Raw genomic sequence first — 25,562 nt, 5'->3', positions numbered from 1 at the left:
CTAACTCGACAGTAACGAGCTTCATCAATCCAATCATTTTTTTTTCACATTTTTGATAGTAAACTTGTTTTTTATGGTAAGAACAGCAATAGTAATATAATTTAGTCTATAAGAAACTGGAAACCAAAACCAAGGAAAATGTTTATTTAAAACTTTTCCAAATTACTTTTGAGCGCTACTGTATATCAAACTGTTAGAATAGATTATCCTTTAATTTCAGTCAGTAATTAATGTCAAACTTTGTATTGAACTTCTGAATTCCAATTTTTTGTTTCAACCCAGTCACTAAGGAAAACAATAAAAAAATATAGGGGGGGGTGCTCGATATGCTACGTATTTTCCAGGGGGGAGTACCAGAATTTGTGACGTAATGCTACGAGGGGGGAGGGGGGTGTAAAAAATCAGTGAAAAAATGCTACGTCATTTGTGGACGGCCCCTTACTGAAACATATTTAAATCCTGCATTCAAACAAAAAAAAGATTGTAACTTTTTTGTTTATCGTAATGACCGACTTGATGAGGCATGTGGGAGAGTTGCAATCATCATTCATAGGCGTATAAATCATCAACTGTTCTCGTCATTTGAAACTACAGTTTTTAAAATTTTAGGTGTTTCAGTTGAAACACAGCTTGGTAAATATACTTTCATTGCTGCCTATTTGCTTTATTAATGCCCTGGATAGCAAGTTAATTTGCTCCAAACTGGCTTGCGAAAATTGACTCGCAATAAGTCAATTTTTTTTGTCATAGGTGACTTCAATGCCAAACATCGGTCATGGAATAATTCTTAAAGTAATTCCAACGGCAAAATTTTATTTGATGAGTGATCTTCAGAATATTTCTCAATAGGGTCCTAAAGCCCTGTCCCAATTGTAATGCCAAACGCTTAAGTTAAGGCTAAAAACACATGTTTACTCAATTTTTTAATGTTTTTCGTTTGTTTAATAAGTCCAAAAAACATTATTTTTAGATTTTGTCACGCCCCTTGGCTTAAACTCAAATTTTGGATGTATTTTGTTTTCCGTGTCCCCTTCGAAATGTCAGATAGGAACAACACCAGTGTTAAAACTACAACCCCTGTGGTGTTTTTGTCGACCAAGCGAACGTCAAACATGATCAAAAGTGTCAAGGTTCATGTATGGACCTAATTTTTAAATTAAAGTTTAAATATGATTAAGCCATTTTTTGAGCGGAAAAAATTGCTAAAGTGGTTGCAGTAACATGTTCTATCGTGTTATTAAATAAAAACAAAATTTCAATAATCATTTTAGGACCCTATTAAATACCCTGATAGCCCTACGTGTTTTCCTCTTCTAGAAATCCATCTACGATTGATTTGGTCTGAATCGACGCTAGTCATGTTTGTAGCAAATTAGTTACTCATGCTGATTTTGATTCTGATCATGTCTCTGCTACATTTCAAATATCCCATGAAGCGATTCTCAATCCTATCAGCTCCACTTTCAATTGTTTTCGAGCCGACTGTAATTTATATGAAACGTATATTGACTCTAATCTTGATGTTAACATTTCTTTACAAACAAAACTTGATATTGACAATGCTCTCGAAACTTTAACAAACTCCATTGCTGAAGCCAGGAGCATTGCAATTCCAAAATGTGAAGTAAAATTTGAATCCGTGATTATAGACGATGATCTTAAACTCTTGATCAGTCTTAAAAACGTGAGGAGAAGGCAATTTCAACGCACTCACGATGCTACTATGAAAATTATATGTCACAATAGAGAAACAAAAATTTTTAAAATAAAATTTCTCAATTGGACTCTGGCTCTAAGCCCTTTTGGAAATTATCTAAAATTTTGAAAAAAATACCTCAGAAGCCGGCATTGAAAGAGGAAAACAAATTATTACTAACTAATTGTGAAAAAGCTCAAAAACTTGCTATGCAGTTTGAAAGCGCGCACAATTTTAATTTAGGACTTACTAGTCCAATTGAAAATCAAGTTACTCAGGACTTCGAAAATATTCTCAATCAAGAGAACTTTTTCGAAAATTCCTGGGAGACTGATTTGGAAGAAGTGAGGACTATTATTAAAAAATTAAAAAATGTGAAAGCACCTGGTGATAAGTAGCTTATCATTCTTATTTGATATATTTAACAAATGTTTTCAATTACCATATTTTCCTGACAAAAGGAAAAATGCTAAGGTTGTACTAATTTTAAAACCAGACAAAAATCCTGCAGAAGCTTCTAGCTATCGTCCAATCAGTTTGCTTTCTTCCATCAGTAAACTTTCTGAAAAGGTCATTATGAACAGAATGATGGTCTACATCAACGAAAATCCAATTTTTGCCGGAAGTTCGGATTCTACCATGGATATTCGACCACTTATCAACTTTTAAGTGTAACAAATTTGATTTGTTCCAACAAATATGAAGGCTATTCTTGCTCTTCTAGACATACAAAAAGCATTCGACAGAATTTGGCTGGTGTTCCTCAAGGCAGCATTTTGGGACCAATATTATACAATATTTTCATATCTGATTCATATAAAAAATCTTTGTTTACTGATGACACAGGCCTCTCCACCAAAGAACGAAGTCTGCGTATTATCTGTAGTAGATTTAAAAAAAAAATCAATATTTTTTCTTCATACTTGCATACTTCTCCTAATGCTTTCAAAACTCAACAAATAATATGCCCACATAAACCAAAAACTTTTTATTTGAAACCTCATGTAGACATATAATTTCACTTTCAAAAATAACATTGAGGGCATTCAAGCCAAATGTAACAAATATGTAAAATGTCTCTATCCCCTTATTAATAGAAAATCAAAACTTTGTCTTAAGAACAAGCTTTTGATATTCAAACAAATTTTCAGGCCAGCCATGTTGTACCAATATGGACTAGCTGTTGTTATACCAGAAAGAAAGCTCTGCAGAGAAGGTCATTTTGAACAGAATGGTGGCCCACATCAACAAAAATTCAATTTTTGCCAATGAACAGTTCGGATTCCACCATGGACATTTGACCACTCATCAACTTTTACGTGTAACATATTTGATTCGTTTCAACAAATCTGAAGGCTATTCTACTGGTCTTGCTCTTCTAGACATAGAAAAAGCATTCGACAGTGTTTGGCATGAAGGTTTGATCGTAAAATTAAAAAATTTTCCAACATACATTGTTAGAATAATTCAAAGTTATCTATCAAATCGTATACTTCAGGTTAATTATCAGAACTCCAGATCTGAAAGACTCCCTGTAAAAGCTGGTGTTCTCAAGGCAGCATTTTGGGACCAATATTATACAATATTTTCACACAGTTACCTCAGGGGTGTCAAAAATCCTTGTTTGCGGATGACACAGGCCTCTCCGCCAAAGGACGAAGTCTGCGTGTCATCTGTAGTCGATTGCAAAAAAGTTTGGATATTTTTTCTTCATACTTGCAAAAATGGATGATTTCTCCTAATGCTTCCAAAACTCAACTATTAATATTCCCACATAAACCCAATGCTCTTTATTTGGAACCTTCAAGTAGACATGTTGTCACGATGAGAGGGGTTCCAATAAATTGGTCAGATGATAGATAAGAATTTAACTTTCAAAAATCATATTGTGGGCATTCAAGTCAAATGTAATAAATATGTAAAATGGAGGAAAGCTCTGCAAAGAATTCAAAATAAATTTTTGAAAATGATTTTGAAGCTTCCTCTTTGGTATAGTACCAATGAGTTACAAAGTATATCCAATACATGGCATGGCTGAGCTTTGTAGCCACGGGCTCTAACAACATGGCTAACGAAGGCCCCTGAAGATGTTGAAAATATCTCCGGTAAAAAAATTGCAATCTACTAGGTAATTTCTAAATCTTTTCAGGGGATTGCGTTATTGTTGAAATAAAAAAAACAGTGTATTTCCAGATACTTTCATTTTATTTTTTTCATAAATAAAACTGGCGCCATTCATGCAAAAATGTTCAAATAATAACACGAGCAAGTTTCTTTTTTTTTTCATTCAAAATGCAGGTGTCGTTTTTACGCAGCCTTTTTTTTGTATCCATAAGTATACCATAACCGTCATCGCAGCAGCATGCCCACTCGCCAAATCAGCTAATTTGGCCGGGGCGATCTTTACTGCCACTACATTTCGTTTATTACTGTGCGACTGCGTGATTGTAAAACTCATTTAAAGTGTGGCCAATAATGGGTTCCTATGCGATTTTATGTGCCCATTGAGTTATCGTGATTGTTGCGTGTGGTCAAATTGGTTTGCTCTTTCGCTCCAAATTAATTTAGATTTATAAAATATCAGCTGTGTTACATTGTGAACAAATATTTTCTCTTATTTTGCTGTTTCACTTTCAGACCGGTTTTCTGCGGACCAACAAGACGGAATATTGGATAGAGCCGTCGAAGAATCATTCTCCGTCGGACAAGTTCGGGCATCCCCATGTTCTATTCAAACGTGCTGACGTTAAAGAGGTCAGAGATATTCGTGCGAAGGTAAATATTATATATTCCATAGGTGAATTCATTGAGTGTAGCCAATGGGGGTCAAATCGATTTCTGGTGACCACAGATTTTATGGAATTTTTTTTCTAATTGTAACGGCTTATGAAGCACTGTAAAGAGTGCGTGTCCTTCATAGTATCTCATTTATCGTAAGAATTCAGAATAATTATACGAAATTGTGCGGTAGTGTCATCAAAAACGATTGTATTCGCCTAATATATGTGAATTCACTTAAGAGGACGCCTGACCCTCTCTTCTTCCTCTAATGGAAATTCAGAATACACCTATAGGTGAATTAAGTGGAAATTAAAAAAAAAACATTTATTCCCCATCCAGCCAACCAAGAAAAAGAAGAAGAAACGGAAGCGTCGCCACGCGAGTAACTGCGGCACTAAGGAACCCCGCCGGGTAACGGAAACCCGCCTGGAGTGGCAACACCAAGGAAAGGTAATACTTACATTATTGGCGGCGGCTGCAAAGCTACCCGAAGAGCAAGCAAGAAATTTCCAAAGGCCTCTTTTATTAGGTGATTGTACAGGGCGGACGGAAAAGTCGTGACCTGCCGACGACCATGGCTGTCAGTCCAGTGACCGGATCCAAGAAGCGTATCAAGCGATCGATCAGCACTCCACGACACGTGGAAGCATTGGTCGTGGCCGATCACTCGATGGCACAGTTCCACCAGGACGCCGATCTTCAACAGTATTTACTCACGATCATGAACATGGTTTCGTCCCTCTACCGGGATCCAACCATCGGCAACTCAATCCAGGTGACAGTTGTGCGAATAATAATTCTTGAAGAGGAGGAATCGCACGCGGATTTCAACGTGACGCACATCGCCGCCAATACGTTGGAAAATTTCTGCAGGTAAGTTCGGCGATGAAATGCCATGACAGGGTTCCCCACTTCAGGTCGCGTTGAAATCTTTTGAACCAAACACTTACGAGACCCTTATTGAACATCGATAGGTGGCAGCGAAGCTTGAACCCAAAAGACGAGAACGATCCCCATCATCATGACGTGGCGATTTTGGTCACACGGAAGAATATCTGCTCGACGCACGGCTGTTCGTGAGTATTCTTAATTTCTAGCTATTGGTGCCTAATAGGCTATTATTTGGTGAGGTTTATGGAGGGATTGAAAGTAGGCATGATTGATGGCAAACGTTTAAAAATTTTAATTTGATTCTATTGGAGAGTTGATGCTTCATCACGTATGGGAGTCGATGAAACAAAATCAATTCAACTAACGATTGAAAATCTATTTGCTCTACTCACAACTCAACACAACGCAACTTACTGCTAGGTCAGTGTCAGTCTCATCAAGCTACGTTTTTTTTTATAATAATATCAGTAGTAGGAAACAGACGGTTGCATGAGATCAAGAAAGTTGGAGGAAATTTTTCATGAATCACAAACTATTAAGGAACGAAATTTTGCTGAAATTTTAAAATTATTTGCTCCACAATTAGAATCCTTCTATATGCTTTAGCTGAATTTCAAGATCCTTTTTGATCATTGACCTTATGTCATCAAGAATCATGCTGTGAATTATGCTTCGATTATTCATATGCCAACTTCTCTTACAAATCCTGTGTTCGTTAACATTTCAGCACCCTGGGCGTCGCCAACGTGGGCGGTATGTGTCGTCCGGACAAGTCATGCAGCGTCAACGAAGACAACGGGATAACCCTGGCTCACACGATTTCCCACGAGCTCGGCCACAAGTAAGTACATATCAAAGATGCAGCCTATATCTTGTTACTCGTTTCCAGCAGCCATAAATACTTCCTGGGTAGTCCATCAATTGCATGCTGGTTGACACTTGATGTTATTGATCTGAACATCTTGCGGTCATCACCAGGCAAATGTGTTTAACTGTATATATGTGTGGGTTTATGTTCCTTCAACTAGCAAGGTTGGAAAACTGCAGTGCGGCATCACGTTCTGTTGCTCATGCTAATCTGCTAATTACGGGTTCAATATATATAACAATTTTGTAGAGGACTAAAAATCTAAAGAAATCGTTATAGACTGTTTAGCAAAAATATAAATCTATGTACCACCGTCGTTGGGGATGAGAATGGCTCATAAATAGGGTTGTGCTATTTTTCCCAGAATGTCGTTTCCCGAACGCCAGTTCCGCGAATGCCAGTTCCCCGAATACCCCGTTTCCCCGTACAGGCCATTTCACCGAGAAGTGTTTGATACTCAGAAATTTGGTAACATCATACATTTCATGGCGGTAAAAGAACTGTTCATCTGATATGCACCCTTCTTTTTTCAAATGGCTGTTCTTTAGAGTTGAAGTGACAATATGTGTTCAATTGAGACTTGCCATAGGGAGCCAGCTCCTAGTCTTGGCACTTTTTTCACTACGGCAGTGGGGTTTTTTGAAAGCTTATAAGTTCATATTTGGCCACAACATGCATCGTATTGGAATGCTTCTTGTTGCAAAGTTTCAGACAATTCGGCCGAGAAAAACCCCCCAATGCCAAAGTGAATCATGGAAGTGCCCAAGTAGCTCTGCACTAGGCCGTCCCTTATTTTTTGAAAATGTGAAACGTTATAAGTTCGTTATTGTAAAGTGCTCGTTTTGATAAGAAAAAAAAATCAGGTAAAAATTTGAAGTCCGTACGTGGGCGCTAAGTGGTCCCCCAACGATCCTAAAGGTATTTGGTGTGGATGACCCCCGTGTGCCAAATCGAGCTCGCTGCTCTAGTGTACGCAACATGAGTACGAAAAGCCACTAGTAACAAATTGATAATCAGCACAGAATTTAAAGTAAAATAATATTTTATACCGTGGATATCTTCATAACACTGCACGCTAACATGAAATTTATAACTACAAAGGGATCGTTCAATTATTACGTAACGCAACAGGGAGAGAGGGGGTCTTCCGTAGTGTTACGCTCCATAAAAAAAATCAGTGTTGCGACGGATCTTCTTCGCGAACGATAATCTACGCATCTTCGCGATCCAACATTCGCCAAAATTCATTTTTCATTTTTGCGTCACGAAGAGCATCGCAAAAAGCGAACGGATGCAACACCGAAGAAGCAAAATGAACACACCGATAAGTTGCTCGCGAAGCCTTTCAAATCGTAGGATTCATTTATCCACGCCCTGTTCATTCCTGCGAATCATTGCAAGGTTGCTTCTTCTCGCAAAGCCAAGCAAACACTCTGCTGGTCGCATCGTTTGCAAAGTCCACGCAGCCCAACAAAAGCACGCTTGAAGTACACAGTAAGAGCGTGGCTGGGTGCTGCTGGCTATGCCTTGGAGCGCGACCGCTCTTGAGCAAATTGCGTAACAATTTTCTGGCAATGTTTAGGTACAATGGCAAAATAGTATAGATGGCATGTATACGAATCGCAAAATGTACCGATTTCGACACTTCCGACACAAAAATTCCTGTTGTTATTATGTTGTTGAATTAAATTTAATTTACCTAAATGTTAAAAAAAATCAAACTAAAAAATCAATGACAAATGACAAACACGTCTTTTATCGCGCACCTGCGTGTTGCGAGCCTGCGTGAAGATGATCGAAGTGAATATTTTCCTGTTCTTCGCGAAGAGCAAGCAGCGTGGATCGTAGCGTTGGGCGATTTTGAATCGATGATCCGAAAATCGATGTTTTCATTCCGATTGATCGATCTTTTGAATCGATGTTTGGGGCACCAGAAGTCGGCTGAATCGATTTTCTTCATTCGATTTTTTGATTCGATTCATTTGGTTGAGATTGATGATCATTTCTCAACCAGCTGATGAAAAAGAAACCAAATTTTGTACTGGCCTTGAAGTAGTAAATCTGTTCTTTTGTATTACAAATCTGATTTATTTTATGGATGTTAAAATCGAATGCAAATGCTTTTGGTCTCATCTAAAACTACATAAAAATTAATCGTAATGGATTCGAATCGATTCAAAAACATCGATTTGAAGGATTCGATTAAACCGGTGAATCGATTCGGCAGTTCAAATGTGAATCGATTCAGTAAAATCGATGTTATAAACAAATTTGCCCAACGCTAGTGGATCGTACCATTCACATTACCAAGCGATGGAAAATGATCCGATGATAGTGTCGGGAGAAACAGCGATCCGAAAATGAAACACGAACGAATGAAGCACCCGAACGATTTTGTTTTGATGGTTAGGGAAATTCATCGAGCCTCGTGTTTCCGATCGCTGTTCAGCAACATTGCAAAAATATTAAATTTTTCATACAAAAGCTGTTAGGTGGAGGAGGGAGGGGGTCTAAAATCGGCACATTTTATGTTACGTAATATTTGAATCATCGCAAAGAAAACAAACTTCTATGTTGATTAAAAACGGGCACAGGAAAATTTGTTACTGGTAGTTTTTTGTACTCATTCTGCGTGCACTAGAGCAGCGAGCTCGATTTTGCGCAAGAGGTCATCTACTCCTGATACCTTCAGGGCCGTTGGGGGACCACTTAGCGTCCACGTACGGACTTCAAATTTTTACCTGATTTTTTTCTTACCAAAACGAGCACTTTACAATGACGAACTTATAACATTTCGCATTTTCGAAAAATAAGGGACGGCCTACATACCATTCTTTTGATAAGGTTTTTTTTTCAAGTACACCACGCTGTCAGTGAAGACTATTCTTGCTCTTTTTTGAGCTGCTCACTTTTCGGGGAAATAGGTCGTTCGGGGAACTGGCATTCAGGGAAAAGGATTATTCAGGGAACTGGCATTCAGGGAAATGACATTCGGGGAAACGATATTCGGGGGAAAATACCACAATCCAAAAAAGGTTATGTACGAATAAATTTTCTCCTTTTCTTTCCTTTGAATTACCTTCAGTTTCCCCAAAGGTGTACTGACACAGTGATAAATTTGAACCTTCGCAAATAGTAAAATTTGTAACATTTCACGCTCAATAGTTTTCAGGCAGTTTGCCAAGTTGTTCACGTCATAATCCCGATATTTCCGGGATCCATCAACTGTACACACTTAGATTAAATTACTGGGGTCGGTAAAATTTTACTGGGTTTTGGAACTACCGAAAAAGTCAGTGTTCTGTGATTCGTGGATTGAGCGAATTACCTGGGAGTTCTGTGGTTCGACCCAACGTTGACTCTTTTCCTGTGCTGTGGGAGTTTCTTTTGCAGCCCAATTTCCTCCGCAACAAACCAGAATGTTGTACAAACACCTAGTGATCCTCCAAAGTCCTTGTCCTTTCTTTCCCAATTCCTTGTCCTTAATATTTCAAAGCACTCCAAACTTATATAAAAACTTTACACTTCATTGAAGCAAATCCATAGCAATAATGTGAGTACACTTCATATTCTAGTTTAAGAAACTCGCGCGCGTGGTGGGTTTGATCCTTATTGCTCGCTATGCGATTGCTGACTGGCTGGCCGGTAATGTTTATCTTGTAGCCTAAGTGTTGTACATAAGTAATCGATCTTCGGTTTTGTTCGTGTTATCAGTATAGTTATTGAATGTGTATGTGTTGTATAATTTTAGGGTTGTTCCATTTGATTAATGATTGTGTATAACAGTTTAGTTGATAGTTGATGTTCTATGTTTAGATGATAATTTAGTTATTTAAGGTGATTATATACCGAAGCCACACCTCAAATTTTCAAGAACACAAGACTTGAAAACCAAATAGTGCTCCACGTTGAAATTTTATCCCATTGGTCACCACCAGCAAGCAAGCAATTTGATTGGTTTTCAACACGATCTGTTGTCAGATTCTCCAGTCTTGTGCACATGAAAATTTATAGTTTGGCTTCATTTTATAATCACCTTAAGCTTAATCGTAGCACAACAGTCAGTAAAATGAAAACTGTCGTCACACGTAATTGAAAAGCTAATTTAACCATGTTTTATTTTTTATCGATATATGATATTAAAAGAAAGTTATCTGCAAAATTTCAGTGAAAAATCTCTGGTTTTCGTTTTCTGACATTTTTTTTAGTTTACTGACTTTTTCGGTAGTTTAAAAACCCAGTTATTTTTACCGAATAGATTGAGTGTGTATTGTATTTCCAAGACAAGTTAAAAATACTAATATTTGATTGAGTTTGAGAAAAAAAAATCCATTCCAAATTTTGCGATGTTGCTGAGGATAATTACATCGAAGACTACACACTGTAGCTCTGTAGTGGAACTGTCAATCATAAGATTACAAATCCTTAGTTCTACCATCTGAGCTATCTAAGGTATGCTACATCGACATGTCAATTGCCAATTTTCCTTCGTCAATGCACACATGATTGCTTTTCCGCGCCGCTGGCAGCAATCATCAATCATCATCAAAAAGCAAAGCTACTACGTTTGATTAATTTGCTTGTCAACAACAGTCTCATGCCGGTGCTGGAAAAAATAAGAGTAACGCAATCATTACGATTTTTCTAAATTTTATGGTTTTTGCAGTCTTGATAAATTAGTTACTCAAATGTCAAGTATAATCCACGGAGTAGTTTGATTATAATTTGACAATGATTTATGAAGTATCTGAAATTTTCGTAGAATGAAAACATAATGAAATGTGTATTTTTATGGGTACATTCAAGCACAAAAATCTGTTTTTTACCGAGAAAACTCGAAAAAATCAACGAACAATGTTCATAAGAGTTGAAGAGAATATAGAATACTTCCGAACAGTGACTGTTTGAATTCTTTTAATCGTCACATTTTTCATTGAGAATTTTTTAAAGCTCAAAATTACCACAAAATCATAAAATTGACTTGAGGCACCTCGTAATCTCAACCAAATTGTACGAAAATTTGACCAAGTAATATCCTCACCATAAGAATGTAGCCTGGAGGGTGACTATCGAAATTCCAGATTTTTTTCAATTTGTGAAATGGTCTACTACACAGTTATAAATAATGAAGATTATGCGATGTAAACATGACGTCATGTAAATTTAAATCTGGAATCATGTTAATTTATGTTATATGTCATGTTATCACACAGAATCCTGCTGAATTACATGACATATAATTGAAGTTTACATGACATATCATGTAAATATCCATTATATATCACGCTCCAATTATGTGCATTAGGGTAGAAGCACCGGTTTTGGCCATACGCCAGTTGTAGCCATAGTGGATTATACACCATTTTACATAGCCAATCAGCATGAAACCTTTTGTGTTCAGTAGATCACATTCATATAATAGAGCTACATTCATTTATTCGTCCAAACTGATTCAAAACATAAGAAAAACAATTAGTTTCCTTTATAATTTTAAGTTCCATACACCTAATTTGGCCAGGGCACTCCTAATTTGGACACTCTCATGAGAAATCAATGCAATTGGTCAATTTAGGAACCGAAGTTAAATCTCTGGCCGAAACTGGTTCCGTTAGCCTATATTGACCAACGGGATTTTGAAAGCGAAAAAATGATTTTAGCTCAGTTTTGATGTTTACACGCATAATATGGATTGAAAGCTTGCATTTGACATATTTGTAGTATAAATACGGCTTCTATTTAATTTTTATTGACATTTTCTCTTAGGCTGGCCAAAACCGGTGCTTTTACCCTATATGTCTCAGAAATTTACACGTTTCGTTCGAACTGTATAAGTATCAGTTTGCTGAAGGAACCGAGCGCGATAGAGCTCAAATTGGCAGAAGTGTGTTGATCGACATAGATGAGCTTGTCAGATAACAGAAATTCGAAGACGCATTATTGCCGAAGGTCGTTCTTAGTACGGACTCCACAAGACCTTGCGGTCTTGTAATCTTCACCCCCGTACTAAGTGTACCATGTGCAAGACGTTGATCAGTTTTCTTCTACGAGCATGAGACATTAAAAATGCTTGAAGAGAACCTCCAAGCATCAGAAGCTTTCGTCCTGATCTATGGCTGAGTATGAGAAAACGGCGTATGGATGAGAAGAATAAACCATGAACTTGCGCTGCTCTACGGTAAACCTAGTATTCAGAAAGCTGAAAGGTTGTTAGAACGCTATAGCAGCCATAGATCGAGTTGGTTGGCGTAACATTGCACTATGGTCCAGGAATCAGTTTTACGCGGAAAGATGCATTTTGAGCTTTAGAATGAAACATTAGACAAAAACGGTCTTCTACAAAGTTGTTTGTATTAGTTGAGACCCTTGTTTGGTTTTATTGAAAATTAGGGTGGACCACATTTTCATAGAAATTGTGTAACTAACTTTCTTATTTGTAGAAATTATATTATACATGCTTCAGCAAACTTGTAGACCATTCAATTTCAAGCAACTTTGCCAAAAAAAGTTTTTTTGTATCTCTTAAATTGACCGATTTAGAACTTTTTTCCTGCAGTGACATAGGGTGATCCGAACAAAACTGGTTTTCTGGCTCTAGAGTTTTCAATTCAAATTTCTCATCAAAGTAGTCTATTAAACACTTTTAGAGCTTTAAAAAATGCGTAATACGACTTTAAGAACTTAACAAAACGCAAATTTTCATGCAAAAATATTGATGATATCTATTTTAGTTCAAAAGTTATTAAAGTTTTTCTGCTTAAAATCCTTTGTTTTTCAAGGCATTTTATTAAAGTTACAAAAATGAAACATCTGTAATTTTTTGATATAATATACAATTTTATTTTGTCTTTCGAATGTCATCAAAAGATATGTTTTATATTTGCCCCAATCAGAGATGTTCACAATCAAAGTAGGCATGTTTGTGAGAGAAAAACAACAATAACTCCTAAACGGAAGGAGATAGCGAGTTTCTTCACTCACCAAATTACGCATTTTTCAAAGCTCTAAAAGTGTTTCATAGACCACTTTGATGAGAAATTTGAATTGAAAACTCTAGAGCCAGAAAACCAGTTTTGTTTAGACCACCCTATGTCACTGCAGAAAAAAAGTTCTATATCGGTCAATTTAAGAGATACAAAAAAACTTTTTTTGGCAAAGTTGCTTGAAATTTAATGGTCTACAAGTTTGCTGAAGCATGTATAATATAATTTCTACAAATAAGAAAGTTAGTTACACAATTTCTATGAAAATGTGGTCCACCCTAATTTTCAATAAAACCAAACAAAGGTCTCAACTAATACAAACAACTTTGTAGAAGACCGTTTTTGTCTAATGTTTCATTCTAAAGCTCAAAATGCATCTTTCCGCATAAAACTGATTCCTGGACCACTGTGCATTGTGGCGCAGGTAAAGTTTCGAAGGAGATGGCACCATGAAAAGTAAAGAACGGAAAAAACCTTTTGAAGTAAAGTTCCTTCCGAACCACTTCTCCAAAAGGCAAGCTGCCTTCTTTTCAAGTTAATTTTCAATACAAGAGAATTGTCAGTGATGTTAGACAAATCGAGGCAAAGAGATGCGCTTTTGAATTTAGTGTTTAACATTACACACCATTTATTCTATTAAAAGAAGTAAACGGTTGCAGGTAGAGACAGATGCTAGTCTATGGCCAGATGCTGAAGTAGTGTCTTCGAAGTTTTGGAACACTTTTGACATATGACAAACATATTTGTCGAGAAGTGAAACGAAGTAAAGTGGCTATGAATTTGACCTCTTGAGTTTGACTTAACCAGCCCAATTTGAAAACAGAAACCACGAATTGTATTATAGGTACACAGAAGCAAATAAAATACGGCAGTTGGAATGGCTTTTAATGTAAATGTAGAGTAAAAGAAAAACAAACCAAAAATTGTGGACAATTAAGGTAGTTACGTAAGTACCGGTCGTCCTAGATTATTGACGTGTACATGCAGAATTTCCCTATCAAAATGGAGATGGAAAACATTTGTTCAGTAAGTCAGGGAGAAAATCAGAGTGCTTATGACACAGCAATGAGCGGTTTAGATTCATCTAATGAAACGTTTGTCAAGTCAGCGCCTTTCTCAAACTGCAAAGAACTGCAGGAATGTCATATTTTATCGTCGTCTATTGAACGACATACCCCTAGTCCTGCTCATGACAGCTCAATTAACATTAAGGTCCATTAGGGTGGTATTTCTGGTATAGTTCACATAGATCATTCAGATCTCGACTAGAAACCTTGTAGGTATGTATCTCCGGTCAACCCACAGGAGCTGGAAAATGGATTTCATTCGACTCACAATGTTTACAAATTTGCTGCAATTCAATGGCGATTTCGATTGCCAATAGTTACAGATCGAAGTTGAATAACTGCAACATCAATTTCATGGATACATATGTGTTGAGCTTAATCTTTTCTTTTTAGTCACGACCGGTATCCACAAAAGAGCACCAAACCAATCTGCAACCATCCGGCTCTGGTGAGACAATAAATTATTCAAAGTGTCGATACAATTAGTGGCAATAAATCTTGTAAGGGTTTCACCGCGTTGAAGCTGGCTGGGGCTTTTCTTGCTACTTCGGTGGTGTTTACATGTAAGCTCGCCGAGTTCGGGCAGGCACGACCAGTGTCTAATATGAACTTGTTGGCACTTACACATACGTATAATCTTATGATCGGACCAGTTGTGATTGAGAGCGGCATCGAAAGGTATCTCTCTGCTGCAAGATTGTTTGAATTATTCATTATGGAATTAATCAATCACTCCGGACTGGCATGGATAGGGTTCTCATGTCTCCATAAGAAATATCAGCATGATCTGAGTACGAATTCTAGAAAAGCTAATGAAGAGCTTTAACAGTTTTTACTAAATTGTGTATATTATGGCATTTTTCGGAATTGATTGAAGACCCAATTCGCTGAATATGGAACGACCCCGTATCAATGCACATATTTTGACTCAGAAGTAGAATAATTTTCCCCCGCATTTAATAGCATTTGTCGGCTGACGATCAATCATCTCGATGCTCTGCCTCTTTCCCGTAGCAGCCAGTCTGGGTAACACCGTCACCATGAGCAATCGGCAAATATTGATCAACAATTAAAACTGTTTAATAGTCAGTAATCCCCCTCATTCTGTGGTCTAACCACCACCGTGTGGAGCAAAGCAAACGAATTCTCCTTCGTCATCGCCGTTCATTTGTGGGTTTATCGGCTTCTCGGCGTAGGCATACATTGGCTAATTATTCAAGTTTGCTACTAGGTGGCATTCGGAAGCGGTACAAAAACGCTGATTGATTTCCCTAATGGAGAAACTACCCACATTTCATATCGACATGCATTTGAGGGCAGGTCACAATTGAGACGAATATATTTTCGGTTCCTTTTGTAATGCTATATACCGAATTTCTATCCTATTCGATCCAGATTTCTCCTATTCAGCAAAAAGCAAGTGCGACAAGCCTTACAAAATTTTCGGGGGAATCATACAAAAAACGTGACAAATTTAGCGTGACATGATTTGTGTATCATCTTTAAGGGGAAATTTAGAGAACATATGATTTGACAATGTAATTAAATTAGAAAATACCATGGTTGATTTCTGAGTCTACTAAAAATATTCTTAAAATTTTGTTTCGCTAGAATTTGTTTGACTAATTCCTTGAAATTTTCGGGATGTTCCCCAATTGCGGATATTACTCAAACATTATTCCAAAAATATCTGCTACATGAAATCATCGTTCAGCGTGACTTTACTTTACTTTACTTTCTTAGTTGATATATTTTTATTTTGTGTTTTAATAGATGCGATAAATAAAGAAAACTTCTGCTCTTGTATGCTAAAGATAGCTTTCTTTACGCCAATCATTGTATGCTTCGTGAAATAAGTTTCTCGGCCTCAACGAAAATACAAATTATTAAACCATAACTACGAACAAGATACTTATGGACAGAAAAACTACACATACATAATAGTCAACTTTGGAGGCCTGGCTATGGCTTTTAGTGCTGCGATTGATTCTGAAATTTCTTTCAGAGTTAAGAAATAACTTAGTAAAAAAATTTAAATTTAAAAAAACAGCTTTCATCCATTTCGTAAAAATGGCCTTATTATCATCTTGAAATATTTCGAAAACTGTCAGTTTAACTGAAAATTTTATTATACAAACTTGAGTGTTTCAGCAAAATGTACAGTTTTGCATATGATTGTATTGCTCTAAACATTTGCATATCAAAAAAAAATTACTACTTCAAAGTTTAATTATTTTTTGGCTTTTAGGAGACTTGCGTTCTGTTGTTCAGTTGAATAAATTTCAACACAATTCCAAGCTGCGATATAAGCCTCCAAACTTATACATTTTGATATAAAAAGAACGAATGTGTACGTTTTTCTCACCACTACCATACAATTACTGTTTGATCACGTATGATCAGGTAAAGGACAAAATTAGGCATATGTTAGTTCAATTAATACATTTTTTTCAATTTATCATAAGCCACAGTATTTTCTGACATTATTTGAATAATAAGTAATCAAAAATTACTCAATCGCCGCAAAGTTGTCCCATTCCGTCTCATATCAACGTGATAAGAGAAAAGTCGCTTCCTCGCCGCATATTCATGTATGTAAAACTTTAAATGAAAAATTAGCCCCAATTTAAATAATTGCAGAATAATTAATCGCCCCCTGCACCTGACCGAGGACCGGCAGTTCGTAGCTGCGGCAGGCCAGGCCCTATCGGTCACGATCAATGCATTGGCGTTGCGTTCGTTATCGGTCGGTCTCGGGTGGGGAACGGTGTGGTAGCCGGATCACTTTAAGAACTGTACCCGAAAAATGTGCAACACTTTCCTTCGTGTATAACTTTTTATTACAAGTGTAAAATTTGATGAAATCATGAGTTAAATTAGTTAGAGTGTAAAAAATATGGCGTAAGTGTTGCACAGAACTTGAGCCTAGGAGAAGAGGTAAAATAAACATTTTTTTCAAAAACATGTGGGAAAAAGCGAGTTACAAAACCATCCGACTTTTGATGATCAATTTTGTCCGTTCTATTTTTTCCAGTACAGTCCTTACTTGATCACCGCGCACCAGCAATTTGATCTTTGGGACAGAACCTCGGAACGGTAGCAGTGAACGGGAGGCAGGCTACGGCAAAAAGTGTGCTTTTGTCACGCTTGTTCGGCGTACTTTACATCTCGTTAGCATATTATTATAATTGTTATGGACGGGTTGTGCGGCTCTGTGAGGTGCATAAAAAGTAACTTTATTACACTGGAGGGGTTTGATCTCCTCCCTTTGACGACGGCGTGTGGTTGGTATGGCTTTATTATTGGTTAAATGGGGACGGTTGCGTTTTTATGATATAGGTTTTGTGGCGAATAATAGAACATTAGTGGTATTTTTATGACGATTAAGTGCATAAAAAGGACATTCAAGACACAAATGAACAAGTCGTAAAATTCTTAAGCACTTGTAAAGTTATGTGTATAAACATATGAGACTACGGAAAATTTATTTAAGTACTTGTCAACAATACCAAGCAGAAAAGTATTCATACCATCCCCCATCTTCTTCTAGTAGCCATAGACATAGTAGCCGGACTCATGATGAGCACCTCTTCTAGTACTACATTTGGTCCCTCAGCACTAAACTCGGTTCCCAAGTTTGACAGATCGCAGTGTCACAGCATTCTATATTTTGCTCTAATACCTTGTGTTCCAGAAAATTTTGATCAACTGCAAGAAACACGAAGGTTTTTATTTCTTCTTTGCCTGGACTAAATTTCGCTGAATAATCCTGTGAAAATTCTATACATGAATTCATGAGAGAGGAATCTTTCCACGCATTCCTTCCATTATCTTAATAATATTGGCACAGACAAACAGACGCAACACTTATAACAAATTGCAATCAATATCATAGTCGCGAGAACATGTACGCCAATGGCCGATGAACCAACAGGTGGCGGTAGTGTGTAAACGTCAAACAGAAACAAAAACGATGCGAGCGCTGCAGGTGGTGGCCACCTACTATATATTTGGATCGACCGCTAAAAAAGTGTTCGATGGACATCGATGACAGGGATTACTTCTGTTTGTCTGTGATAATAGTATTCCTTAAGAGCTTTTTGGATGCTATTCCAGAGCAAACTCATTGAAAAACTGTTGAAATTTGACTGCTTCGACTTTTTACATTTCGAAGTTTTGTCCCTTATATGCTACAATTAAAAAATAAACATTTCTTCACCAATTGGTTCTTTTCCCATTTTTAAATCGTGTTAAAAATTTGAAAATACTCTTTGCCCTCTATTTGCTCCTATTCCGAACAACTTTGACCTTTATACGCAGTTAAATAAAGACTATTAATTTAATAAAGTGCACACCTTGTGCAAAGTAGGGGGAGATCCCCCAGTACCGGACACTTAAGCCACTAAATTCATAATTCGAAAAATATTGATTTTATGGACTCGTGTTACCCATTTATGATAAATATTATCATTTTTGTAGTGTACAAAAATAAATTTGAAAATAGAAATATGAATTTTGACATTGCGTTTTGATGATGTATTTCAGTACCAAATTGATCGATCTTGAAAGGTGGCACCCAATACCGGACACGATCTGGAAATGCCTCGAATTCTATAAATTTGAACATTATTGAATGTGTACACTATAGGATTAGTTTATAATTACCAAATCAATGCATTTGCAATATTTACAAGAATAATGTGAGTTTTTCTTAGTTTGCAAGATGCCTATCACAAACCTCTTTCATATATGATGAAAAATAGCTCATTTTACGATGTTGTTCTGAATGTTCATTCTTCTTAATTTTATTGCATGTTTGATACCATGATCGACGGAACCCATGAAAAATGAAAGTATTTTGAGACACTGATGCAATAATTACAACGATTTCATATAACAAATCAAGCTGTCCGAAACTGAGGGACAGGAGGTACTTAACCAAAATTGTAATTTGTCCATATTTACTTCAATTATGGTACAAAATACATTCATACTATCAAATTAGGATTATGTTCGATCATGCTTGCGGGATCCAAAGTATTTTTTCATACTCAAAATAATTACTAAATAGGCTCAAAATTAAGAAAATACGTCAATTTTTTTAAGATTTTCAAACTTTTCTACTTTTTTAAAAAGGCTTGCATATTTCAAGGATGTGTTATTCTACGCAAACATTAGTCTATATAAGAGCTTTCTTTTCTTCTAATACACCATCTTGATTGGACCATGATTTCTCATTGTTACGACTTTGTCCGGTATTGAGTGCTGTCCGGCACTGGGATCTCCCCCTACATGCTGTATATTTTTATTTTAATAATGAAATCGTTGTTTTTGGAAATCAAAATAATCATTTATATAGGAATAAGAAAAAATGATTGTACGACATTTCCCAGAATGACATTCCCCAGAACGCCATTCCCTAGTATAACAAGGATCAAAATGCCGCAATAGTCGTAACGGATAAGGACAAAACACGTTGAAAGCATTAACTGTAACACGGAGAAAAATTAAATGTTCTCAAGAAAACGTTCTCTGCAAAAAGGGATTGACATAATCGGGTCCGCTCAGTACTGTAGGAATTCAGGCAACTATCTTCAGGTTAGGGACTGTTCATTAACCACGTGGGTTTTTTTTTTTTTTTAAATCAAACGCCCCCCCCCCCCCCCCCCCCCACATGTGCTCTTTTGTCGATATAAAAGTTTTGAAATTTGTATGGACCGTGGTCATTGCCCAGACCCCGCCCTACCCCCATAAATGACCACGTGGTTTATGGACGATCCCTTATAACAACATTGCCCAGAAGGAGCTCCCATTAAGTCCGGCCACAGCAATACTTAATACATGTTCAATCGTAAAAGAAAAAAATTAACCTAATCAACGGTAATATAAGTTAAGTAAACTAAATTTAGGGATAACAAATATTTGTTTTAGAATATCATTTCACCGTATGAAGATTTATGTAGGTAAGGGAAGTATATACTATAACTAATCAATAATCCTACTATTGAGAAAATTGCTCCAAAGTTTTTCAGTTATTTAATCCAATCCTTGACAAATCATTACATTTTGTATTAGCTTAGCTTAGCTTAGCTTAGCTTAGACTGACTACACATCAATGGTTGCTATTCCGTGATTGACCGAAGTCAGTGAAAATGCACAATGAATCAACTAGAAGTTCGGCTGGGATTGGCCATAATCTTCTTCAGTGTGCATAATTCAGTGCCTCTATTTATACATGGTCAATAACGGCGCCGGACAAGTCCTTGCAGTCAGGTGGGATTGGGGGAAGGAATGTTAGTGTGTAACCTTTGCTATTTGGAGACCGTGTTTGCCTCTGCATCTCCACAAAGGTTACTGGGAGGGATATTTTTTAATGGGGAGGATCGTTGGGTCACAAGATTCACTTTGATGGGCTATTAGACCATGATAAATAATTATTTGTGAGATATAAACATGCTTATATGTGAATATAATATTTTCATTTGATATGAACAATATCTATGTAGAGAAAAATTATTCAGACACTTGAGGTGACGAACCTTTCATAGTTTGTTGAATAAAGTGAACCTTTCGCAAGTCTACACTTGTAGTGTCGAACCATTCTTTTTTTTTAATTACTAAAATAATGGTAAAAAATAAGAGTTTTGAAAAAAAAATTAGACGTAAATAATTTATGAATCAGAGTTTATGTCGACACTCACAGTGACGAACCTTTCAAAGTTTGTTGAAAAATCATATTTACGTCTCACCGTTGTAACGATTAAAGGTGCAATCATACATATTTTATAGATTAGAAATAGTAGCATGAAACGAGCTCAGCTTCACTCGTTTGCTCGGTTATATAAAAGCACTCAGAGAAAATAGGCGCGCAACCCGAGAGGGAAAACCACTGACGACTGCTCGGGCTTTCTTGACGCACTGCCCAGGAGCAAGCGTCAACAAGATCAAAAAGAACTAATCGAACGCGGCACTTTTTCACTTTACTCGACCGATGCGCGACATGTTTGATCCTGCCCTCAACGCCCGCCCCCGCAGGAGCAAGCGTCAAGGTCGAAGGATCAAACACAACTCCCTTTACAAATCATTAAAATTTGTATTGGACAGAAAAATCAATCAAAAATTCGATTGGGAAGCTTCTAAACAGCCTGTTCAAATAAATAAATAACTCAAAATCAACTCAAAATAATCCGAGAAAGAAGAAGTTCCGTCTGGTCTGGGACGCCAGAGCAGAAGTGAAAAGGCACTGCCGGCAGCGATCTGCAAGTTTAGAGTGCGAGCGATTGAATTCGGTGCAGATATCAAGGAGATGTACCACCAGCTGCGAATCCGAGAAGCAGACAAACGATCGCAGAGGTTCCTTTTCCGAAACGAACCTTCAGAAAAGCCGGAGATGTACGTAATGGACGTCGCGACGTTCGGATCCACGAATTCGCCATGCTTCGCACAATACGTGAAGAACTTGAATGCGAAAGAGTTTGCCAGACACTTTCCCGAGGCAGCGAAGGCGATTGTCGAGGACCACTACTTCGATAGTGTAGATACGGTCGACCAAGCAGTGAAGGGCGGCTTCGAGCTCCGCAACTGGGTTTCCAACTCCGAACAGTTTCTAATAGAGATGGGAGAACGGAAAGCGGATCAGTGCGTCCGGTTCAGCGAAAATAAGGAGTCCGAGTCCGAGCGCGTATTGGGGATCATGTGGAACCCGGAAAGCGACGATTTTTTATTCTTCACTATGTTGAGAGACGATCTAGAGCCTTTCCTCTCCGGCAAGCAACGGCCAACGAAAAGGATCGTGATAAGCTTTTTCGACCCGCTCGTCCTACTATCTTCACGTTTACCTGTAGCGAAGCGGATGCGATTGGGACCAGCCAATCGACGAAAATTGCGTAGAGAAGTGGAACAACTGGATCCGAAGATTCCCAGAGGTCGAGGGCATTCGCATTCCCCGTTACTTCTTCCAGGGAGGGCGTACCTTAGACGGGGCTGACCCCGCATACGCATACGGACGTTTGGCATAATAGACGTTTCGCATAAAGCAGTTTCATATAAGAACAGGTAGCATTTTGAAGAAGGCGTATGAATCTCTTTATGCCAAACGTTCATTATGCAAAACGTCCACCCATAAAATTATGCGAAACGTCCCTATGCGAAACGTTTTTATACGAAACGTCTCTCCCCCACCCTAGACTTCAGCAGCCTTCAGCTCCACGTTTTCGTCGACGCAAGCCAGGACGCGTACGGTGCAGCAGCATACGTCCGCATCGAGACGACAAACGGGCCGTTGTGTTCCCTCGTGATGTCGACGTCAAAGGTTGCCCCTCTAGATTACTTATCAATCCCCCGCTTAGAGCTGCAGGCAGCCGTCCCCGGAGCAAGACTGACCAATTCTGTCGTCGACGTTCTTTTCCTCGAGGTGAAGCAACGTTCCATGTGGTCCGACTCAAAGACTGTTCTGTCGTGGATCCACTCCGACCACCGGCGATACAAGCAGCACGTGGCGTTTAGGATCTGTGAAATCCACAGGATGACGAGTCTTGCGGAGTGGCGCTGGGTGCCAATAAAGTGCAACGTGGCGGATGCGTTGACAAAGTGGGAGAAAAGGAACACCTTCCGTTCCGATAGGCCGTGGTTCCGCGCCCCAAAGTTCCTCTACCAACCGGAGGACAATTGGCCGGAACAAGAGCACATTACACCGAATGTCCCCGAAGAAGTCCGAGCGAGTACAGTTCCACAATATTTCCGTGACCGAACCGACGGTGGATCCACTGCGGTTCTCGAAGTGGAAGGTCCTAGTACGGACGGTAGCATGCGCCTACCGATTCGCATCGAACTGCAGGAGGAAGCGAGATAGTGTGGAGATCGAGGTCGTTCCAAGCACGGCGAGAGTGAAGGAGGTGGTGAAGAAGGAAGTTCGCTCAACTGTAGTACCACTGAAGCGCGAGGAGTACCGAAAAGCGGAGGCGTTTCTCTAGAGATCGGCTCAATCCGACCACTACGAAGACGAGATTAGGACGCTGGAAAAGAACCAACAGCTCCCGACACATCAACATCACCAGCTGGAGAAGTCCAGCAGCTAGTACAGCCTAAGTCCATTCCTGGTCGACGATGGAGTGTTGCGGATGGTGGGCAGAGCGACGCGAGGGTCGTCATTACCTTTCGAACTGCGTTTCCCGATCATTCTGTCGAAGCAGCATCCTGTGACGAACAAGCTGCTTGATTACTACCATCAGCGAGTATCCCACGGGAACGTGGAAACTGCCGTAAATGAGATCCGGCATCGCGAACTTGAGAGCAGAGATGAAGCGCATCGGGAAATGCTGCATCTGGTGCAAAGTGAACAAGTGTCGCCCGACGAACCCCAGGATGGCTCCACTTCCGGAGTCGCGTGTCACACCAGACCTACCACAGTTCAGCCATACCGATGTGGACTACTACGGACCGGTGACAGTGGTTGTTAGCCGCAGAAACGAGAAACGCTACATCTGCCTCTTCACGTGCATGACGACGAGGGCTGTCCACCTTGCGATCGCTCACAGCCTGACGACTCAAGCGTATCTGATGGCCATACGACGATTCGTGTGCCGTAGAGGAAAACCGCTGGAGTTCTACTCCGATAACAGCACGAACTTCCAAGCTGCAAGCAAGGCGATCGTGTAGCAGATTCAAGCCGCGAGTGAGGACGTGTTCACGGATTCCAGAACACGGTGGAATTTCAACCCACCTAGCGCGCCCCAAATGGGAAGGGTCTGGGAGCGACTACAACGAGGGGACCCTGCGCTAGCATGACGACTCCGTTTCTGGCTGCGTACCCCATAGGCAAAGCATAACTGTCAGTTGAATATGTTGGGTAAGAAAGAGAGAGATGAAGGTATGTAAACGTAAATAAAAACAAATACAAGGTGAAAAATTAAAAACGCATAAAAATCACCATTGCGAATAGATTGGTCCTATTTAAAGAAATAATACCTAAACTGATTTCTTTAGTTGAAGTGGAAAAAGTTAACTTGTGGTAGATTGAAGTTTGAAGATTGAAGATTTTCGAAGCAGTTAAAGGTGGGAAAAGTGTGCAAAATCGTTGAATTTGTGTAACATTTAGGAGTACTGGAAAGCGCCGTAGGTCCAACCACCATACCTGAAAGATGAGAAAATAACTCTACAAACTATTAAGTAAACAATTAAAAAAAGTATTTTGAAGAAGAAAGTTAAATTAATTATGTACTCTTCTTCTTCTTGGCATTACGTCCTCACTGGGACAGAGCCTGCTTCTCAGCTTAGTGTTCAATGAGCACTTACACAGTTATTAACTGAGAGCTTTCTTTGCCAAAAAATAATGAACCTGTTGTCATGATTCCGATCAATAAATTTAGTTTCAAGCTGTTGCAAAACTACAATCTGCACTGCTTTGAAAATTGGTTTCTTTAGGGTGGTCCAAAAAGGAACACCAACCAAAATGTCACTTACAACCTTTTGCATAAGGGCCCACAATTGAAGTTATTCAGAAGCGAGCTTAAGAAGAAACGTTCGTTCATATCGAATATCTCTAGATATCGAGTGTATCAAAAATATTGAGAACATGCTGTATCAAAGATTTTCTGTATTAAAAAAATAACTAAAAAAGGGTGAAGAAACTGAGCATAACGGGACAAACACTGTATCAGTAGCACAAAATGCAGTAAGTTACTCGGTAGTAAGGATTGTGTCAAAATTCAAGCGCCTTCCAAAACATCTTAAACCAAACAATTTGAAAAATCATCCTTTTTTAAACCAACGGAAATTTCCCATCAGCACCCATTAATCATTTTGATTTATCCGACTCGCAATTCCCAGCGCTAATCGTTTGCACCCAACTGCAGTGAATCACAATTACTCTCAATTAATTTGGATGCGATTGCTGCAACAGCACTATACCACCGCAACGTGCCATCGGTGCATGATTCATTGAGTCTTCGCTGCTGCCGCTAGCCGCGAACTGCCTCGTCAGTCGAAATTGAATCCGCGGCGCAACGCTGTCTGACAAATTTCGATCCACTGCTGGAAGTAACTATATCGGGTTCCAATCGGCAGGCCGTCTCTTGTGTCGCACTGGGACCGGAATGAACATTTTGCTAATTCAAATTTATGGCCACACACTTGTTGCCGATGATGGTGGTTGGGTACGAATAGCCGTTGCACCAATCGTATGCACGCATGACGTCATGCCGGATTGCACTTCAATCATCAGCGTTATCTTATCGACCCGATATGCAATAATAGCCATGAAGGCGCGAAAAAATTACCCT

General features: G+C 38.6%; 1 protein-coding gene across 1 annotated transcript in view; it reads left to right on the top strand.

Annotated features, from left to right (window-relative positions):
* Positions 1 to 25,562, top strand: part of LOC5566567 (A disintegrin and metalloproteinase with thrombospondin motifs 12) — a gene marked incomplete at its 5' end in the record, with an annotated part of 109,827 nt that overhangs the window by 43,212 nt on the left and 41,053 nt on the right. Inside the window, 5 exons of the mRNA XM_021848901.1 lie at positions 4,334 to 4,471; positions 4,817 to 4,927; positions 5,007 to 5,350; positions 5,452 to 5,553; positions 6,096 to 6,209. Of these exons, the coding sequence (XP_021704593.1) occupies positions 4,334 to 4,471; positions 4,817 to 4,927; positions 5,007 to 5,350; positions 5,452 to 5,553; positions 6,096 to 6,209 (809 nt within the window). The remainder of the gene's footprint in view (positions 1 to 4,333; positions 4,472 to 4,816; positions 4,928 to 5,006; positions 5,351 to 5,451; positions 5,554 to 6,095; positions 6,210 to 25,562) is intronic.

Source organism: Aedes aegypti, chromosome 3 (genome assembly GCF_002204515.2).
Source record: "Aedes aegypti strain LVP_AGWG chromosome 3, AaegL5.0 Primary Assembly, whole genome shotgun sequence".
NCBI classification, from domain to species: Eukaryota; Metazoa; Arthropoda; class Insecta; order Diptera; family Culicidae; genus Aedes; species Aedes aegypti.
This window is presented reverse-complemented; position numbering and strand designations above follow the sequence as displayed.